Below are 19,065 nucleotides of genomic sequence, written 5' to 3'. Positions count from 1 at the left end.
AACTTCCTTTACTTGTTCTGAACCTGCAACTCCTTCTAATGTAAAGCACTTTTCCTGTTGATGAAAATGCTATATTTTGCATTGGTTTTAACATTATATGTAATAAACATTTGAAGAAACCTAATCTGCATGTAATTCTACAAATAAAGCTTAGACTAATCCAATCCTGTGATTAGGAATGTTATAGTGGGCCAAATAACATTCTTGCCAAAATAACATTTTAAATCAATGAATAATGACAAAGATCCTGGGAGACCATCCTATCTTGCAAGATTTGGACAAAAATGTTAATGTCTACGATGATCTCTCAAGGTTTGGATCGATCATTTATTATCTCACAGGATTTCGGTAATAACATTAAAATGTTATTTTAAAAATTAAGCTTCCTATGGATGAGACAGGGAAACTGCTTCTGCAGTATGGTGGGTTTAAGGGGTCTGCATAAATAAAAGGTTGATAGCCACTGGAAAAGAAATATTTAAATATTTAAATGTTTCATTTATAACTAGTTTTTCCAAACCACTCAACCATGATGTGTGCATCACTTGGAAGAATTTATTCCTTTTAATTCGTTCCTTGCTCAGATCAAAACACCAAATTCTGTAATTCAGAATTTATAAGTTTATTTAGCATTCAGCTCAAGAGCATTGAGCACCACTCTTTTATGGTAAACTAGCCAATAATCCGGCATTGCCCAGGTATTTATTTATCCCAATCCTGTATTAGACAGGAAGATCCTGTAGTCGGGATCCTGCTGTTGTACTGTCTGTTGCACAGCATCTTCTATTCTTCTCCTTGGGAACTTCTTGTCTACGCTGGTGTTTCATTTTTTTTATTGCATTTGGTCAGTCGCCTGACGTTTCCTTGGAGGGCTGAGAGGGAGCCCCCTTGTGGAGTACTGGAGTATTGTGAAGCCATTACCATGGCAAGTCCACAGTAGAAGCCATTTTAAGGCACACACACGTACCCTAAGGGTGTCTTACCCCCCACAGTATTTGTTTCCAGAGGGTAAGACATCTGTGTACCAAGTTTGGTTGAAATTGTTCCAGGCATTCCAGAGTTATGCAGGAACACACACACACACACACGTAGGTAGATAGATAGATAGATAGATAGATAGATAGATAGATAGATAGATAGATAATAGATAGATAGATAGATAGATAGATAGATAGATAGATAGATAGATATAGATATAGATATAGATATAGATATAGATATAGATATAGATATAGATATAGATATAGATATAGATATAGATATAGACTTGCACATACCAAATTCTAAAAATTTTAGGCTTAACTGCTCTAACAAGGAATAGACTGATTGCTCACTCTTCCAATTGGTACAGTTTTTCTCTGTTGCAAAAGTGTAAATCATTCCTCCTCATTCTTTCCTTATCTGCCTATGGCACTCTCATTTCTGTATAATGGCAAACCACTAATTTCTCTTCTAAAATCATGTTTGTTTAGCTTTTTAGTAACTATTTTCCAATGTACCCAATATTTGTGTCACTAGAATTGTGGTTTCAATATTACCAGAAAGGCACTAAATGCTATCTTCAGGTACATATTTTCCCCCCCGAGTAGGCATTCTTTATTGTTTTTAATCATAAAATATACAAATATAAAACTTTACTTTTTTGCATGAAAATTCCATTAGATTAATATTTCAAAATATTTCAATATTTTAGAGTACTTTAGCTTTTCAGTTACACCACACTATTGTTTCATTTCAGTTCAATAAAATACTTTGTTTTTGACTTGGTTATGTCTAAGTCTTTCTTCTTGGAAACATAACGGTAAGAAGATATTAGTCTTGTAATTTTTCACAACTAACCTGTGAGGCAGACTAGACAAACCTTAATCTTTAATCTTATTCAGCTGGCTCTCAGAAAGAGTCTGCCTACTGATTTATGAAAAAAATAATGAATTTCAATCTTAAATTTTAAAAAGCGTAGGAGTCAAAGAAGAACCTCAAATAAGCTAAAATAGCTAAAATAATATGAATTGACTTCAGAAGTAAAGTCTACACTGTTAGCTTTAACTTCCTGATTAAAGAGAAAGTAAAAACAAATGAAATGTCTATGCTGGGTGGGAAATGTTTTAGGAGGTATGATATATCTTCTGAATTCACAATCTTCTGACATACTTATAACCTGAGGTAAAAAATTAAACCAGCCATGGAAGTGTCCTAAATCCTTTTTTGTTGCTTGCAGTAGAAAGTAAAAAATAATGCAGGGAAACAGCAAAGAAACATCAACATTTCTTACTTCCACTTTGACAATTTAAAAAAGGTGAAAACCATCCAAGTAATAGCTTACTCTGCCCATTGGTTTACAATACTTTATTTAACCTAAATTATTTCGGAGAAAAACAGATTGCAGTTATTAATGATAGTAATTGGGACTGAAATTTCTATGCCAAGTGATGCAGCTGTAAAAAAAGGATGTCACATGACCATATTGCAATTCTAACACCCCCATTGCCCTTCTTAAATGAATCTCACCAGCTGTTGAGAAAGGACTTACCCTGATTCCCAGCTTGCTCCCTTCCAGTCAGGAGCCTTGGTAAGGTAAGAGACTGACTCCTCTTTAACTCTCCCCCACCTGCTTATCTCTCCCCATCTGTGAGCTTTTGGTCACTCAGGACTCCACTGCCTCTGCTTTCCCCAGCTGGCTTTCTCCATCTCCTGCTGTTGATGAGGCATGGCCAGTCTGGAAGGCTTCAAAACCTCAGAAGAAAACAGTGCAAAGCACATAATCTCAGGAAAAAGGCCTGGGACAGCTGGCAGATACCTCAGAAAGCACCAGGCTGGGCACACCTCATATGCAGCAGGAAGAAGACAAAATTGAAAAGAGTTTCAGCAGCACAATAACCATTGTAATGATTGTATTTCTGTTCATCTATAGGTATAACTGGAACGGAATTATCCAAGATGGAAAGTGGAGATATAGCATACATTAAATACCAACATCCTGCTGGTGATTCTCCAAAAGTCCAAGGTCCAGTGAGGTCATTTGTAAAGCAAGATATGTCACCACAAAGTAAGGAGAAAATAATTGCTCGACAGGCTTCATCAAAATTTGAAAGGGTTCCATCAAACGTAAGAAGAACAAGATCTTCTCCATCGTATGGCAGACATCCAAGACGGGGAGCATCGCACAGAAGACGGCAACACATGCTAAATATTGTTGAAGATGCAGGTCCATTTGCAGACAGAGCCATTCGAAGAAGTAAGTGACAACAATCTCTGGCAAGTCAAGAACATGTAGGATCAAACTACATATAAAGTTGACAATAGTTCTCATCACATGGTCATTGGTCATGGAATGTATGTTACTTCAGGTTGAAGATAAACATATTTTTATTTCTTCCATTTAGGTTCAGCTTCCCAGGAAATATAACTGATTTATTATCATTGAATCTTTATCCAACATTTTGTAATATTAATTGTAAGGAGTCTAACCTACAATAACAAAGATTATTCAGAAATAATGGGAATACTTTGAATTGGATGCATTTGGCTTTAAACAGTCATAGTTCAGTTCATGAAGTAGCAGGAATTTGAACAATTTGGAATTTGAAATAATCCTATTTCAAATCTAAATTTGTCCTCTATTTGAAGTATTCAAAATTGCTATCAAACTTAAAAAGATATATTTTGAATTTGAAGCTTTTTTTTTCTTTTATGTACACTGAGAACATATGCACCAAAGACAAATTTCTTGTGTGTCCACTCACACTTGGCCAATAAAGAATTATATATTCTAAAATGTTTGCATATCCCAGTACTTACGATAATTACCGGATTTTGCTTAATATGCAAGTGGAATCTAGCTTAAGTTTGTAACTACTCTTTGTTTCTGCTTAGTTGCTTACTTAGTGATGAGAAGTGAGCAGACAGCTGCATCAAGAAGAACAAGAACTTCAGGAAATAGAAACTCTAGAAAACCATTCCCTTCCGACTTGAACACACATTAAAGAATAGTAGAGATGTTTTTTTTACTTTTGACAGTGCTGATTTATTGACATTTACACCATGCAAACTTTGAGTTCATTGTTTCCACTGCTACTCCTTTTTCAATCCCCTCCCCCCAGTATCAGAAAATGAATTTGCTAATATCTGGCCATCCTAATAACTCATTCTTTGTGATACATGCTTTGCTATGTGGCATACAGGCAATTGATCAAGGAAGTACAGAAAGTAGTTTCTTTACTGGTGATCAATCTCTGATATCCACTCCTGGAATTTCACTAGAATGAAATTTTAATAAAGTCTCTTTCACTTCCACTGCCAGCTGTAATGTTGTTTGGCAGCAAAGACTAATCCATTCATATCCCATCAACATTATTTTTTCATTTATGAAACATTTTCAAGAAAGAAAATGTTTTCAATAAGCCAAAATAAAGAAGATACAAAACATTTTATTTTGAATTCAGCAAATGCTCTTGGTTGTTCTCAGCATTAGTTATTCTTTAATGCAGAAAAAAATACAGGTAATCCTGGACTTTTACAGCTGTTTGTTTACTGACTGTTCGAAGTTGCAACGGCTGTCAACTTTGAAACAACTTTGGCCAAAGCCATGTTTATTTTCACTTCATTTCTTAGTTGCCACTCTTGGGTGGGGAGGGCAAGGGAAGTTAGAAAGGATTGGAACATGGTGCCTTAATCCACTAGACAAAACATGTCACGGAACTATAACAACGGCACTGAAAAAGTGACTTATGACCATTTTTCACAACCATTGTGGCATTGATCATGATCATATGGTCAAAATTCAGATGCCTGACCACTGGTTCATATTTATGACATTTGCAGTGTCCCAGGGTGGTTGATCACCTTTTGCGACCTTCTGACAAGCAAAGTCAATGGAGAAGCCGGATTCACTTAACTAACAACCCTGTTACTGATTTAACAACTATGACAAGAAAAGTCATAAAATGGGGCAAACTTCACTTAAATGTATCACTTAGCAACAGAAACTTTGGGCTCAATTGTGGTTGTAAGTCGAGGACTATCTGTAATCAAATAAGTAAAAATAAATAAATCAAAGGATATTTTAACTATTTCCCTGTATCATCAATGGAAATTATGGGTTTAACAACATATTCCTCTCAGATGTGGTATTCAGCAGGTTCTGACTAGTTTTGGAGAACCGATAGTGGAAATTTTGAGTAGTTCGGAGAACCGGCAAATACCATCTCTGACTGGAGATTTTACAGTATCCTCCCCTGCCACGCCCACCAAGCCACACCCACAGAACTGGTAGTAAAAAAAATTGAATCCCATCACTGATTTCTCTTATGCATCTCATCGAGTTACACTTGTTTACTGTCTCCTGGTTGATTCACAGGACTAAAGAGTTGATAATCATAGGGAGAAAACAATGGCAGAAACTCTTTTGCTCTTCATCTAAGAAAGTTGTTGAACACACAGTTGTTCAATGTCTGAAAAAGCAATTGAGGTATATTACATTTGAGAGGAATAAGCTGGGGAACATAAAATGTTGTTATTTACATTGTCTTATCTTACATATTTGATGTTCTGAATAAATCATGAATTTATTAAAATAGTGCCATTTTTGCTTTCTGGATATCTTTTAATTGTTTCCAAACAAAACTTGATTGCCTGATTTGTTTTAAATATATAATCTGAAATTATTCTTTTCTTTCTTTAGGCTTTCTTTGGAAATTATATCTCATGTTGGCATTTCAACTGGGTTACACTGATGCTATAATATGTTTGTTCATCTACTGGTAAGTGTACTTTACTGCAGCTGTCACCAACTTGGTGTCATCAGGATATGTTGGACAGCAATGGGATTAATTTTTTTTACTACTGGTTCTATGGGCATGGCTTGGTGGGCATGACGTGGCTTAGTTGGCGTGGCTTGGTGGTAGGGGAAGGATACTGCAAAATCTCCATTCCCTCCCCACTCCTGGGGGAAGGTTACTGAAAAATCCCCATTCCCTCCCTACCCCACTAACCTGATTTCCAGCTCCGTTCTCCTGTGCAAGGCAAAAAAAGAAGACCCAACTGGGACTCGGGCGGCAGAGAATAAATGGGGGTGGGGCCAGTCAATGGTGGTATTTGCCGGTTCTCAGAACTACTCAAAATTTCCACTGCCGGTTCTCCAGAACTGGTCAGAACCTGCTGAACACCACCTATGATGTTGGGAAATAACTGTAGTAGGTACCTATGTTCAGCAGCAAATGGTTCCAATAATAATGCAGTATAATACTCAACTTGTTCCATTACATATGAATTACTAAATACTGCACACCATTGAAAAACCAGTGTTTTGCTTACAGCCAAACATGTCTGCCACTTGATGTGCGCAGGAGATCTACCACATGGATAGATCTGGTTACATCAATGTATCAGATCAGCATGTCTAGTATCTTGTCAATGGTTGAGGGTTGTGTATATTTTTTTGATGTTATTTGCCATATTGCAGAAGGTGCATTTTCTTTTAGCCGTCAGTCGTTCCAAGTAGCATGTTCTTACCAACTGAATTTCTCAATATTGACGTGAAAGTCTAATATTTTGATCTTTTTCTCATTTTCTATTCCCCCATGACTTCATTTTGGTGGATTCAAGTATTTCCTCTCTTACTGCGAGGGGAAAAACACACTGTGCAAATAATAAGGTGCAATTTAGGAAAAGTTGAACAATTGATATGACTCAAAGTGACTAATAAGTTATTCATTATAGAACTTCCATGTTTTCTGGGATTTGAATAATAAGGGGATAGAGAAAGTGTTTCCTGTTTCCTATCTTTCCAGTGCTTGAATTACATCTGGGACACAAGGCCTATCATTTAGGTTATATAGAGAATTATGTGCTAAATAGCTAATTCTATTTTCACAAAGTAACAAGGGTAACAATTACATTTCAGCTAGAATAACAGAAAAAGAGTTGGGAGACACCTTGGAGATCTTCTAATCCAATCCTCTGATCAAATAGGAAATCCTATAATATTTTAGACCAATGTTGTCCAATCTCTTCTTTAAAATCTTCAGTGTTGGAGCACCCACAAATTATGTCAAATTTTGATTTGAAATATAATTTTAAATGCAGAAAAATGCTCAGCTGTACAGTAAACCATTTAAGTACCATTTAAATATACATAATGGACTTATGCAAAATCTACACTTACAGATTTATAAGTGACAGTTTTTCTCCTCTTGTTAAAAATGATACTCTGCTACTAAACAACTGCTTTGCAGCTGATTTTTGTTTTCTTTGGATGGGAAAAAAATCCAAAAGGGTGGGCTTCAAAAATTTTAGCAATAGGTTCTCTGCCCAGTTGTTGGGTGGACGTGGCCATGGTGGACGTGGCCTAATCAGCCTCCTGCACCATGGTGTGGTTTTTTTTTGTCCTCCCAGGGTTCCGAAGGCTCTTCTCAATCCTCCGGGAGGACGAAAATGGCCTCCCCGGGCTGTGGAGATTCTTTGGAAGCCAGAAACAGGCCCATTACTGGCCTTGGCCTTCCCAAACTTCTTGGAGACTTATTTTTCTCCTTCTCTGAACTTCTGCATGTGCCCTACATCCAAAACAGGCCATGTGGGGACTCCGGGGAGGGGAGGGGTGGGTGGGGTCAGCAAAGAGTGGGATTTGAGGGTTCTCTGATCTGCACAGAATCTAAGCTAGGGGTTCTCCCAAACTCCTGCAAACTCCCAGCAGCCTACCCTGATCTAACCCATCTTACAGGGCTACTGTTATAGGAAAAAGTAGGAAGAGCATTACATACCTACCACCTTTCACTGACACAAAGGTGATTTTTATAAAAGAAGTAATTTCTCCTGTATAAATTATTCTAAAATATAATAATTGTAAAATATTTTCTGTATGTTAACCTCCTGTTGATTAAGATCCATCATGCTTTCTATGTTTTATTGGGTTTTTAATCTCATTATTTTTAATATTGTTATGATCCCTATTGAATATAGAACCATGAGATGGAAATATTTTAAAATTAATTGAATAAATTACTGATTATTTCCATTGTATCCTTTCTGTAACCATATTTGAATTGTTTGGGTCTAGGAAGTTCCTTAAAATATGGGTTCGGAGACGTCCATGGTTCTGCTATAGTCTCTTGTAAGTATTATATATACAATTGTCAATTATTAAAACCTGCTCCTTAGTAAATATTTATTGTTTCTTAGTAAAACTATAAAAAGCCCAACATCTCAGAGCAAGCAAACCAACTACTTGTAGTACCAGTTTTATCTGCAGTTGAGAAACAGTACTTAATTATATTAAGTAATTATATTGTATGTTTGATATACGATGATCACCTATCAAAAATTTCATCAAAGATTATATCTTTAACAAAAATTGATATTATTTGTTCCTTTTGCATATCTTTTTAATGTAATTAGTTATCTTGGCTATAAATGTTTAATCCATTGCCTTCAAGTATCCTAAACCAATGGTCCAATTAGGAACCTATAAAATTCTGTTTGGTAAAACTATATATTAATAGAATTGACAAGATGACATCTTCATATTTACTTTATTAGTACTCTGGTTTCTTTTCCACTCTCTAGCTAATTTACATTGGTATTTAATATGAAAATAATAATAATTTTATTATTATGAAAATAATTAAGGAGATGTGGTATGCTCAGTAAATTGGACTGCAAGATAAAGTCATCTTGAGTTAACTCAATGTCAGGAGATTCTAACCACACTATTTTATTGGTAGCAATATGGAAGTGATTTGCCATTTTTTTCCAAATGCTTTTTACTTCCAGTTTAATCTGCAGGTCTCATTATAGGAGGACATCCACCAAAATATCTACCTATGTAGAATCAGCCCTGCTTAGCCTCAAATATTAGCCAAGGTCAATTAGATGCAGAAGTAAATTAATCTTTTAGTTGAGTTATGGATACAGTGATATTCTTATAATAATCATGATAGCATTCTAATACCTTAATTAGATAGAAACTCTGTCTTATTGAGGTTTTAAAAATGGATGCCAGTCTTCTAACAAAAATGGGCAAGGGGTGATTCTACTCATCTATCAAGTTTCGATGCCTCCCAGATCTACTCTTAAGACTCAGTGTAAGTTATTGGGGCTGTATAAGTGAGTTTGAAAATTGTCCTTTCAAATTTCCACTGAAAGAAGCAGCTCTATTTATAGGAAACCTGCATCAATTATTAATTCAATGTTAGAGTGAAATTTGGAACTGATGTTTGCTGTTTGAGAAATGATGTGTTGACTGTAATATATTAAGCTTCATCATTGCATTTCTTTTAAAGAAGTGTAAAGATCTAATTTAATGTTGTTTTCCTTTAAAGAGATTTTATTGGATTACTAAATGTCAATGTGGTTTATCTATACTTATTTATTGAATGTTAATTTTTATTATTACAATATCAGTTGTAAGATAACAGGGCCTTTTAAACTCTAAGATATTTATCTGATTTTAGACCAGCAATCTTGATAATGGTCATTGCCTTAGCATGCTGTGATCAAGCCCGAAGAAAATTTCCTTTGAATATCATTTTGTTAGCATTATTTGTAAGTATCTCTTGAAGGTAATGCTCTGTATCATATATTAATATTTTAATATCGGTTTAGTATATATGTCATTGCTATCTTTTGCTGCATCTACTTTACAATTTGAAGAATGCATTACTTGGCTTGTACAGTAAAAATGAAAACAGAACATTCTACTGTGATATTTTCCATTCTAGACTGAAATGTGCTGGACCAAAATTTCTGCCAATATTGCCTCAAGTCCCATCCAGCTTGACTAATGGAACATCAGGATACAGAAAGCTAATCTAATTCATATAAAATTCAAAACAACAGAAAGTTTGTACTTCCTATACTACAGCTATTTACATTCCCAAAATAAGTTTTGGGAAAATGCTGTTTCATCCCCATATTGCATATAATAGCATTATGAATATGCAGTGTGTTGGGATAAATAGCATGAGAACATTCATCAAAGTTGTCAGACTGAATCAGTTAAAATTAATTTTCTGCTATTGTTAGTTTTTACTGTAGCATGTTGTAAATTATATTTGCTCATCCTGACCTGACTACTTATGCTAGATACTTAATTAATTACCCAGAGACAGATCTTCATTACTGATAGTTCACAAGTCATTATTAATGGTTATTATTAATGGTGCACAAGGGTAACTGCATTTCATAAATGATTGCATCTAGGAATGCACCTGAAACATACAATAGCTACCGTATTTGCCGGCGTATAAGACGACTGGGCGTATAAGACGACCCCCCAACATTTCCACTCAAAATATAGAGTTTGTTATATACTTGCCGTATAAGACGACCCCCACTTGGAGGCGGTGCCAGCGGAGTCCGGCCTCTTAGGAAGTACTTTTGTTGCATGCCCAGATATGGTGCTGCCTGCGTTGGTGGGGAACTTCATATCGGGAGACCTTCCACCGTTGCTTTCCCTTCTCCCTTGCTGCCGCCCGTCTTCCCTTTGCTTTCAAAGGTAAAGCGAATGTTTTACAAAGCCTCCCCTGCCCGAGAGGGCAGCCCAACCCAACGTGGGAAGCTAATTTCCGGTGCCTCTTCCATTCCTCCCGACCTCCCTACACTGCGCGCTCTGACGCGCCGGTCCCTTCAGCCCAGCGACCTTTTCCACCTCAAAGAAAGGCCAGGCGGGAGCCGCTCGCAGCGGAAACAGCCACCACCCTTAGCCCGACGCTTGGGGAGAACGGGCGAGGTTAGCGCCCGCCAGCCCGTCCTTCCTGCCTTTGGAGGCACCTGCACGGAGCGCCTCCGCGGCTCGGCTTTCCCCTACGGCGGGTCCTCCTTTCTCGCGGAGGGCTGCGGGAAGGCGCTCGCCGAGAGGATCTCTCCCTCTCTCCCCACAAGGTCAACATCTGCGCTGCAGAGGAGAGGCTGCAGCCGGTTCCTCCTGCTTACTGAGTGGTGGGGAAGCGCGGCCGCCCGTGCGATTTGGCAACGAGGGGCAGGAGGAGGCACGCACACACCCGCGGCTCACTTTCCCAGCTCTGCCCAACCCTTATGGCTCTGGCGCGGCCCTGGCGGGCAGCGAGCACCTCCCCGCTGGACCCTCCGCTCATCCTGCCAGGGCCGCGCCAGAGCCATAAGGGTTGGGCAGAGCTGGGAAAGTGAGCCGCGGGTGTGCGCGTGCCTCCTCCTGCCCTCGTTGCCAAATCTCGCACGGGCGGGCCGCGGCTTCCCACCACTCAGCAAGCAGGAGGAACCGGGCTGCAGCCTCTCCTCTGCAGCGCAGATGTTGACCTTCGGGAGAGAGAGAGGGAGAGATCCTCTCGGCGAGCGCCTTCCCCAGCCCTCCGCATGAAAGGAGGACCCGCCGGTAGGGGAAACTGAGCCGCGGAGGCGCTCCGTGCAGGTGCCTCCAAAGGCAGGAAGGACGGGCTGGCGGGCGCCAACCTCGCCTGCTTCTCCTGCCGGGCTAAGGATGGTGGCTGCTTCGCTGGAGCAGCTCCCGCCTGGCCTTTCTTTGAGGTGGAAAAGGTCGCTGGGCTGAAGGGACTGGCGCGTCAGAGGCGCGCAGTGTAGGGAGGTCGGGAGGAACAGAAGAGGCCCCAGGAAATTAGCTTCCCATCGTTATTGGGTGCCCTCTCGGGCAGGGGAGGCTTTGTAAAATAATTCGCTTTACCTTGAAAGCAAAGGGAAGACGGGAGCGTCCTGAAGCCAAGTGTCTCCTCAGGGCTTCGGTTGCAGGGAGGAGCCCTGACTGGCCACATGCTGATGATTCCGGCGCATAAGACCACCCCCCCAGTTGGAGGCATGTTTTTTAGGGCAAAAAAGTCGTCTTATACGCCGGCAAATACGGTATTTGATTCTATTGTCATTTGCACTTTTTCAAGTGAATAATAACAGAATAACAGAGTTAGAAGGGACCTTAGAAGTCATCTAGTCCAGCCCCTGGGTATACATTCTGGACAAATGACTATCCATCTCTTCCTAAAAATCTCCAAGGATGGAGCATTTATGACTTCTGGAGGCAAGCTGTTCCATTGACTAATTGTTCTGATTCACAGGAAATTTCTCCTTAGTTCTAGATTGGAACTCTCTTTGATAAGCTTTCATTTCTTACTTCTTGTCCTGTTTGGCAGATGCTTTGGAGAATTGGGTTGATCCCTTCTTCTCTGTGGCAGCACTTCAAATATTGGAAGACTTCTATCATATCATCCCTTCTCTTCATTAGAGGAGACCTACTTAGTTCACAGCCGTTCAATGTATGTTTTAACCTCCCACCCATAACCATCCTTTTTGCTCTTTGCATTCAACAGGTTTTTTTTGTACTGTGGTGGGCAAAATTGGATGCAGTATTTCAAGTGTGATCTTACCAAAGCAGCATATAGCAGTACTAATACTTCACCTGATCTTGATATTATCTCTCTGTTGATGCAGTGTAGGACTGTGTTGGCTTTTTTTGGCAGCACCCTGCTGGCTCATACTTATGTGGTTATCTTAGTGGATTCCTAGATCCCTCTCACAATTATTGCTGTTGACCGAGCAGTGTTATTCTATATCTGTGCATTTGTTTTTTCTTGACTAAGTGTAAAACCTTACTTTTCTCACCACTGAATTGCATTTTGTTGAATGGGACCCAGCGTTCATGTCTTCATGTCTAGAAGATTTAGATTCTTCTAAAACATTGGCTTTTACCTCCATCTGCACATTCATGAGCTTCCCTTCTATTGCCTCATCTAGATTATTTTAATACTATACCTTTTCAGTTTACCATAATTTTACAAAACATATCTATACAATCTGTTCTAACAAATACTGTTAAGTATATAGGTTTTTTTTGGCTGGGAAGTTATATGTAAAAATTATATATGGTAGAATAAATTATATTTTTTCTGAATTGAAAAGAATCTCCTTCAGGAACAAATGCAAAAAAGTTATTATGTAAGATAATACTAATAATACATGAATAATGTAGTAATAAATAATTGTTTTTATTTTTAGACAATCCTCATGGGTACATGGCTTGGATCCATTGATGCGTAAGTTGTTAATAAATAAATTGAATTGCATTGTGTTGTGTTGATGTGATTATAGATGTCATAAAAATATTTATGTGTTTGGTTTTAGCTTCTTCGATGCAGACATGTTGATGTGGACAGTTGGTTCTACTTCATTAGTGATATTGGGACTGTATTTTTTTGCTCTTCAGAAAAAAGTAAGCAGTCACTGTTTAAATGTCCTACAGAACCATTTGAGACCTGAACAATTAAATCACAATTAAAAATCAGGTATGTTCTGTCTCTTGAACTACAAGTGTAGCTGTAATCAGACTCGCTTCACTATTGTCAATTTTGTTATATTGCAGCCTGATTCTACAATTATTGAAATTATTTTTTTTGTCATTAATGTACAATCAGTACCCCATAATGACAAAATAAAACAGAATTTTACAAATGTCTACAAGTGAAGTGAATAAACAGGTTTCTATATTGTCTAGCTAATGGGAGTGTCTTAATTTTTGTAGCAGAAATGTCAATCGGCCTTAAACGATAACTTTTACAACAAAAGTAGTATTTATAATGCATTGGACACCGTTATGTTTGTAATATTAAAGATCTGTGAAAAGAATTATCTAGACAGTATTTTCTTGGATAATGCTTCCTTAAAAGCATAAACCTCACAATGTCCAATACTTACTAAGTTTTGGGAGAAAGTAGTGGAATATATAAGTGTAATTGTGTAACAAAGGCTAACGTTTTTAGAGAATAACAACTTGAATTACATTCCGAGCACATGGAATTTGACCAGTGGATAACGCAAATAAATTCTTTGTGCCTTTATTGTAGCTAGAAGATATTGCAGAATTAGAAGATAAATATACAGCCCCATTTATTCAATGGATTGGAGATCTAATTATACTTGCTACATATGAGTTGTTTGCCTATAGACATAGAATTTGTATGGATAAGTATAATAAAATATTGGTCTCATTTATTCAAAATATAGGTTAAAATCATAACAGTTATTAATTATATAAGTATATTAGAAATACACCTATACACATGTGTATATCTATATCTGCATAATGTTTGCATTGAATAATTATATATAGAATCGTAATTATATACTGTAAATCATTTTGTCATATTTTATTTTTTCTATTGTATTTTCTTAACATACTTTTTAGCATCATGTAATTTTTAAATGTTTATACCTATTTTTTCTTTTATTTTTCCTTTTCCTGTTTTTATTATAAAAACAATAAAAATAAATAGCACTAATCTACATTTTTATAGTAATTTTATTAAATATTACAATTAGAACAATAAAAATTAGTATGTTCAAAAAGTTATTGAATAAGTGGTAATTAAGTGAGGTTCACCAACATATTGGTATTTATATTTGAAAAATAACAAAAATAAAAAAGTTTAAAATTATTCCAATAGAAAATGTTTGGATTCATCTTTTTCTGAAGTAAAGTTATTTTAATCAGCATTAAAATAAACTGTAAACTCGGAGAGTTGAATCAGATGAAATCAGTGGAATGACAGGGAAAGGAAATCTTTTTTTCCACTGTTAATAGCCACAATTTTCTTCACCATATCTCCGAATTAGTTTTCAACAGTATTTCTAAGTTACATACAAAGAAGAAATCATACTATTTAGCTGAAGAAAAATTGTGTTTTCTGCTACTTTACCTGGAAACTAAGCTTTTAATAAATATACTTTTATCACATATAGGAAATCTTTGCTAGAAAACATCCAAGATATAAAGTGAAGATTTTTTATTATGGCTGTTTAGTTATTGTTGGTCCCAAAACAGTGGACAGGATCCAATTTTGATCTCAGTTCAGCCATCTGTGTTTTAGATCTGTGTCACTCCTGGCTGGTTAAACCTTTCTGAGAAACATGTAATCGGATTCAAATAGGGGTGAATTCATCTCTGAGGCAGTAATATTGGCCTGTCTTCCTCAAGAAACCATCATCAGACCCAACAAGTAGCATATCTCTGGTGGCTTTAGAACTTTGAGAGATTTGAAAGAGCTTTAAATCCACCGGGGACATGTTCCTTATGGGGAGCAACCGTCTAGTGCACTTGTGGAAAGTCTTGTCTTTCTCCGACCACTCAACTGCTTTTCATTCTGCTGTGGTTTTGGGCACCACTCTTAATGGAACAGTCTTGAGTTCCTCAAAGTTGCCGTTTACAACAAGACCTGGTTCTTTGCAAGGGCAGTTAGCTAAGCTGTTCCACGTTAGTGGAATTATGGTGTATGTGTGAGTCATCCATCATCCCAGGTGCAATGTTCTGTTTAATTTTGTGTTCACTGCCATATAAATTTAAGAAATAAATATTTAGCAGGGATACCAATTTTGGTAGGGACTCCAGTGTATTAGTTACACTGGATCATCATTATTCAGATATTCTAGATTTTAGTATTTGTGAGATGACAAAAATGTGTTGATTCCATTGTTGCTTCTCTTCAGTGGCAACTTACCATCACATCTGGAATACTGTTAGTCTTCTTGTTTTCATTGACAATTACTGGAGTTCTTTGTATCTTCATGCAATCACAAGTAAGTGAAGTACTTTCATTTTTTTTTGTCTCACAACTTTTTTCTTATATCTATTTTATCCTTAATTTCATAAGCTGTTTCCTGTCTTATTAAAGGCTAAGGAAGAATACAACTCTAATAATTTTAGCTTTTATCTGGTAATTATGGTTTCAAATACTTTTAATTCTGCTAAATCAGCCCTTGATTTTCCAAGTTCAGCTGTGTGCAATTATATGGAGTCTCCTGCAGTGGTGGGATTCAATTTTTTTTTACTACTGGTTTTGTGGGTGTGGCTTGGTGGGCACCTTGGTGAGCGTGCCAGGAGAAGGATATTGTAAAATCTTCATTCCCACCCCACTCCACGAGGAGGATACTGTAAAATCTTCATTCCCTCCCCACCCCACTAACCTGCTTTCCAGTTCCGTTCTCCTGTGCAGGGCAACAAAAGAAGACCCAGCTGATCATCTGGGACTCGGGAGGCAGAGAATAGATGGGGGCGGGGCCAGTCAGAGGTGGTACTCCAAACTACTCAAAATTTCCGCTATCAGTTCTTCGAACTACTCAAAATTTCTATCATCGGTTCTCCAGAACTGGTCAGAACCTCTGGTCTCCTGCTACAGTTGTATAGGTTATATGGTACTGCCTTTCAATGCAATTGAAGGCAAAATTTGACAACCTGGAAGACTAGTGATAGTTTCATTAGAACTACAGCATTTAACTTTTATATGTGGAATTTTTATTGAAAGCATATGCAGACACTTAACTAACAAAAGGTAAATGTATACAGGCTGGGGGGGGGGACAAGAATTGGTAAGCAGATAAAAGTATAATGCCAAAAATATGCTAATGCTAGCTCTCTAGCAAAAAGAAAGAATCCAAGGAGCAATCCTCTACATAAAATAGACAGAAAGGTGATATATTTTTGGAATAAGTGTATGAAATGCCCGCATGCAAAAAATGAGCTAGGAAGGGGGCAGTTAACGTGTAATTTCATATAACCTAATTATCTGGATGAGGAGTCCCATCATGGTAGATTAATTGATAACTCCCAAAGGGGTAGATATAGCAGATGAAAAATGTCACTACCATATTCTGAAGAGGCCTTGTGGATTATGATCTGGAGTGAGGCTCAATTTAGTGAAGTATTGTGCTATCTTAGCTTTAGAAAGCATACCAATAAGAAGGGCATCTGAAGGATACCAAACCATCAAGAAGAGATGTTACATTAACAGTCATTACCCATAGGGCCCTCATTTAACTCGCAGTTAAAAAATTTTTTTTTCCTGCAGTATCAGGACAAGAGTTTGCAGAGCAGACATAGACCACTGGTTCTATTCATTTTAAAAGCAAAAGAAGTGCAACTCTTAAACAAGTAGCTTCAACTATTTTTTTGTTGTTGTTGAGGATCCAAACTTTGTCAAGGACCTTGGAGTACTCATCTCAAATGATCTAAGTGCTAGAGCCCACTGTAACTACATAGCCAAAAAGGCATTAAGAGTTGTTAATCTAATCCTACGTAGCTTCTTCTCTGGTAATATCACACTAACTAGAGCATACAAAACATTTGCTAGACCTATACTTGAATACAGCTCATCAGTCTGGAACCCATATCATGTATGTGATATTGACACAATTGAAAAAGTCCAGAAATATTTCACAAGAAGAGTTCTCTGCTCCTCTACTCATTTCAGAATACCTTATGCCACCAGACTTGAAACTCTAGACCTAGAAAACCTAGAACTACGCCACCTCCGATCCGATCTAAATATAGCATATAAAATCATACATTGCAATGTCCTACCTGTAAATGAATACTTCAGCTTCAATCATAACAATACAAGAGCACACAATAGATACAAACTCAAGGTTAACCACACCAAACTTGATTGCAGAAAATAAGACTTCAGCAACAGAGTGGTCAATGTCTGTAATACTCTACCTGACTCTGGTTTTTTTCCCTAAACCCCAAAAACTTTAACCTTAGCCTGTCTACTATTAACCTCACCCCCTTCCTAAGGAGGCCTGTAGGGGGCATGCATAAGCGCACCAATCGTGCCTACCGTCCCTGTCCTACTGTTTTTTATTTTTCTTATAAGTATCTATCTCATGTATTCAAAACTATATTTATTCTTATACCTGTATCTTGTAAGCGATTGACAAATCAAATAAATACTAAATACTAAAAAATACTAAACTTCAATCTTTGCCAAATCTTCAACCTAAGGAAAATATTTGCCTTTCAGAGAATGAAGAGCACCAAATTATTCCAGTGTGTGGATCATAGGCATACTACTAGGTTTTAAGGAACACTAATTACCTTTGTTTTTGCTTAATTTTAATTCTAAATTCTTATTTTGCAGTTGGACGAAGTATTTTATTCTGGTATTGGAACACTTCTTTTTGGCATAGTAAGTAATTTAAATTAGCTACAGATTGAACCTATATCACACAGAGTGAGAGGCAAACAGCACTGTGCAAGACTGAAATTCATTGCATCTTATTTCTGTAAAAAATGTGACTTAAATGATTATCTGAATTAGGTCATCAAATTTATGACCATCTGCTTTGCTTAGTTTCTAATAAGTTTATTTTCTGAATACAAACCTTAAGATAATATCACTGTATTAGTAATTACCACAAAAGGGGATTGTTTTTTTTTAATTAATAGGGAGCGTTACCACATTAAAACATTAAAATCACTTAACTTGACCTTTGAAGGTTAAGGTGATAAAACAGTTAATGATGCAAACTATTCTGCTAGATAATTGCTTTTAAAATAAATTGTACCTTCAGTGACAAGTGAGACAAAGATTTAGTAACATAAATGCAATAACTGCATTTTTTTCCTTGTTTTTTTTAAAGTACCTGCTGGTCGATACACAGCTAATGCTGGGAAAGAGGCATCATTACCGACTGAACCCAGAGGAATATGTATTTGCAGTACTAAATGTCTACATTGATATTCTCAATATGTTTTTATTTATATTGAGATTTGTTGGTTTCATGAAGTGAAAAGCATGCTGTATAGGTTGAATAAAGAAGATTGTAAAGTAAAAGTTTCCAGGCAGAAAAAAAAATAGAAGTTATGAAACATTTATGGAATTTATGCCATAATATCATTACAAAAATTTGAACTGAACAAATATAATTCACGTATAGTTAGTCCTTAGTTAACGATCATCTATTCAGCTAATTCTCAAAATTATAGTTTATGCAGCCATCATGTGATTAAAATTCAGCACTTAATAGTCTCAGGGGCACTCCAGCACTTAACTTGCCTCCCACTCCCCCCCCCCCCAAATCTTAGTTTTGGCTATCCACAATGGCACTCCTTGCCGGTGCTGGCGGGGGCGGGGATGAATAAATTTTGCACAGTGGCGTAGGGATGGTTGTTGGTTGTGGCTTGAGGCAGCATTCCTGAGTGGCGGTGGTTGGTGTGCTGGAGCTATCGTAAAGGCCTAGGGATGGTGGTGGCCAGTTGACGGTCCCAGTGCTGTTATACAGGATGGCAGAGATGGAGGAGATATAGGCAGATGAGGG

General features: G+C 37.3%; 1 protein-coding gene across 1 annotated transcript; it reads left to right on the top strand.

Annotated features, from left to right (window-relative positions):
- The first annotated feature begins 299 nt into the window (after positions 1-299).
- LOC113425912 (protein lifeguard 1-like) lies at positions 300-18,537 on the top strand. The gene is made up of 10 exons (XM_026688217.1): positions 300-312; positions 2,912-3,235; positions 5,681-5,759; positions 8,054-8,107; positions 9,447-9,537; positions 12,973-13,010; positions 13,099-13,186; positions 15,457-15,546; positions 17,886-17,933; positions 18,388-18,537. Exons 1-10 carry the CDS (start codon positions 300-302, stop codon positions 18,535-18,537), a joined length of 975 nt encoding a protein of 324 aa, XP_026544002.1.
- The last annotated feature ends 528 nt before the right edge of the window (positions 18,538-19,065 follow it).

Source organism: Notechis scutatus, chromosome Z, assembly GCF_049901735.1.
Source record: "Notechis scutatus isolate UNSWTSFEM ecotype Mainland chromosome Z, rNotScu1.2, whole genome shotgun sequence".
Classification (NCBI taxonomy): Eukaryota; Metazoa; Chordata; class Lepidosauria; order Squamata; family Elapidae; genus Notechis; species Notechis scutatus.
This window is presented reverse-complemented; position numbering and strand designations above follow the sequence as displayed.

What these genes read in the sequence shown, in the direction of transcription:
- LOC113425912 (XM_026688217.1), top strand. An exon ending in AGACAGAGCCATTCGAAGAA is followed by an intron (nt 3,236 to 5,680) that starts GTAAGTGACAAC and finishes TTCTTTCTTTAG; the next exon opens with GCTTTCTTTGGAAATTATAT. An exon ending in GTATCTTCATGCAATCACAA is followed by an intron (nt 15,547 to 17,885) that starts GTAAGTGAAGTA and finishes CTTATTTTGCAG; the next exon opens with TTGGACGAAGTATTTTATTC.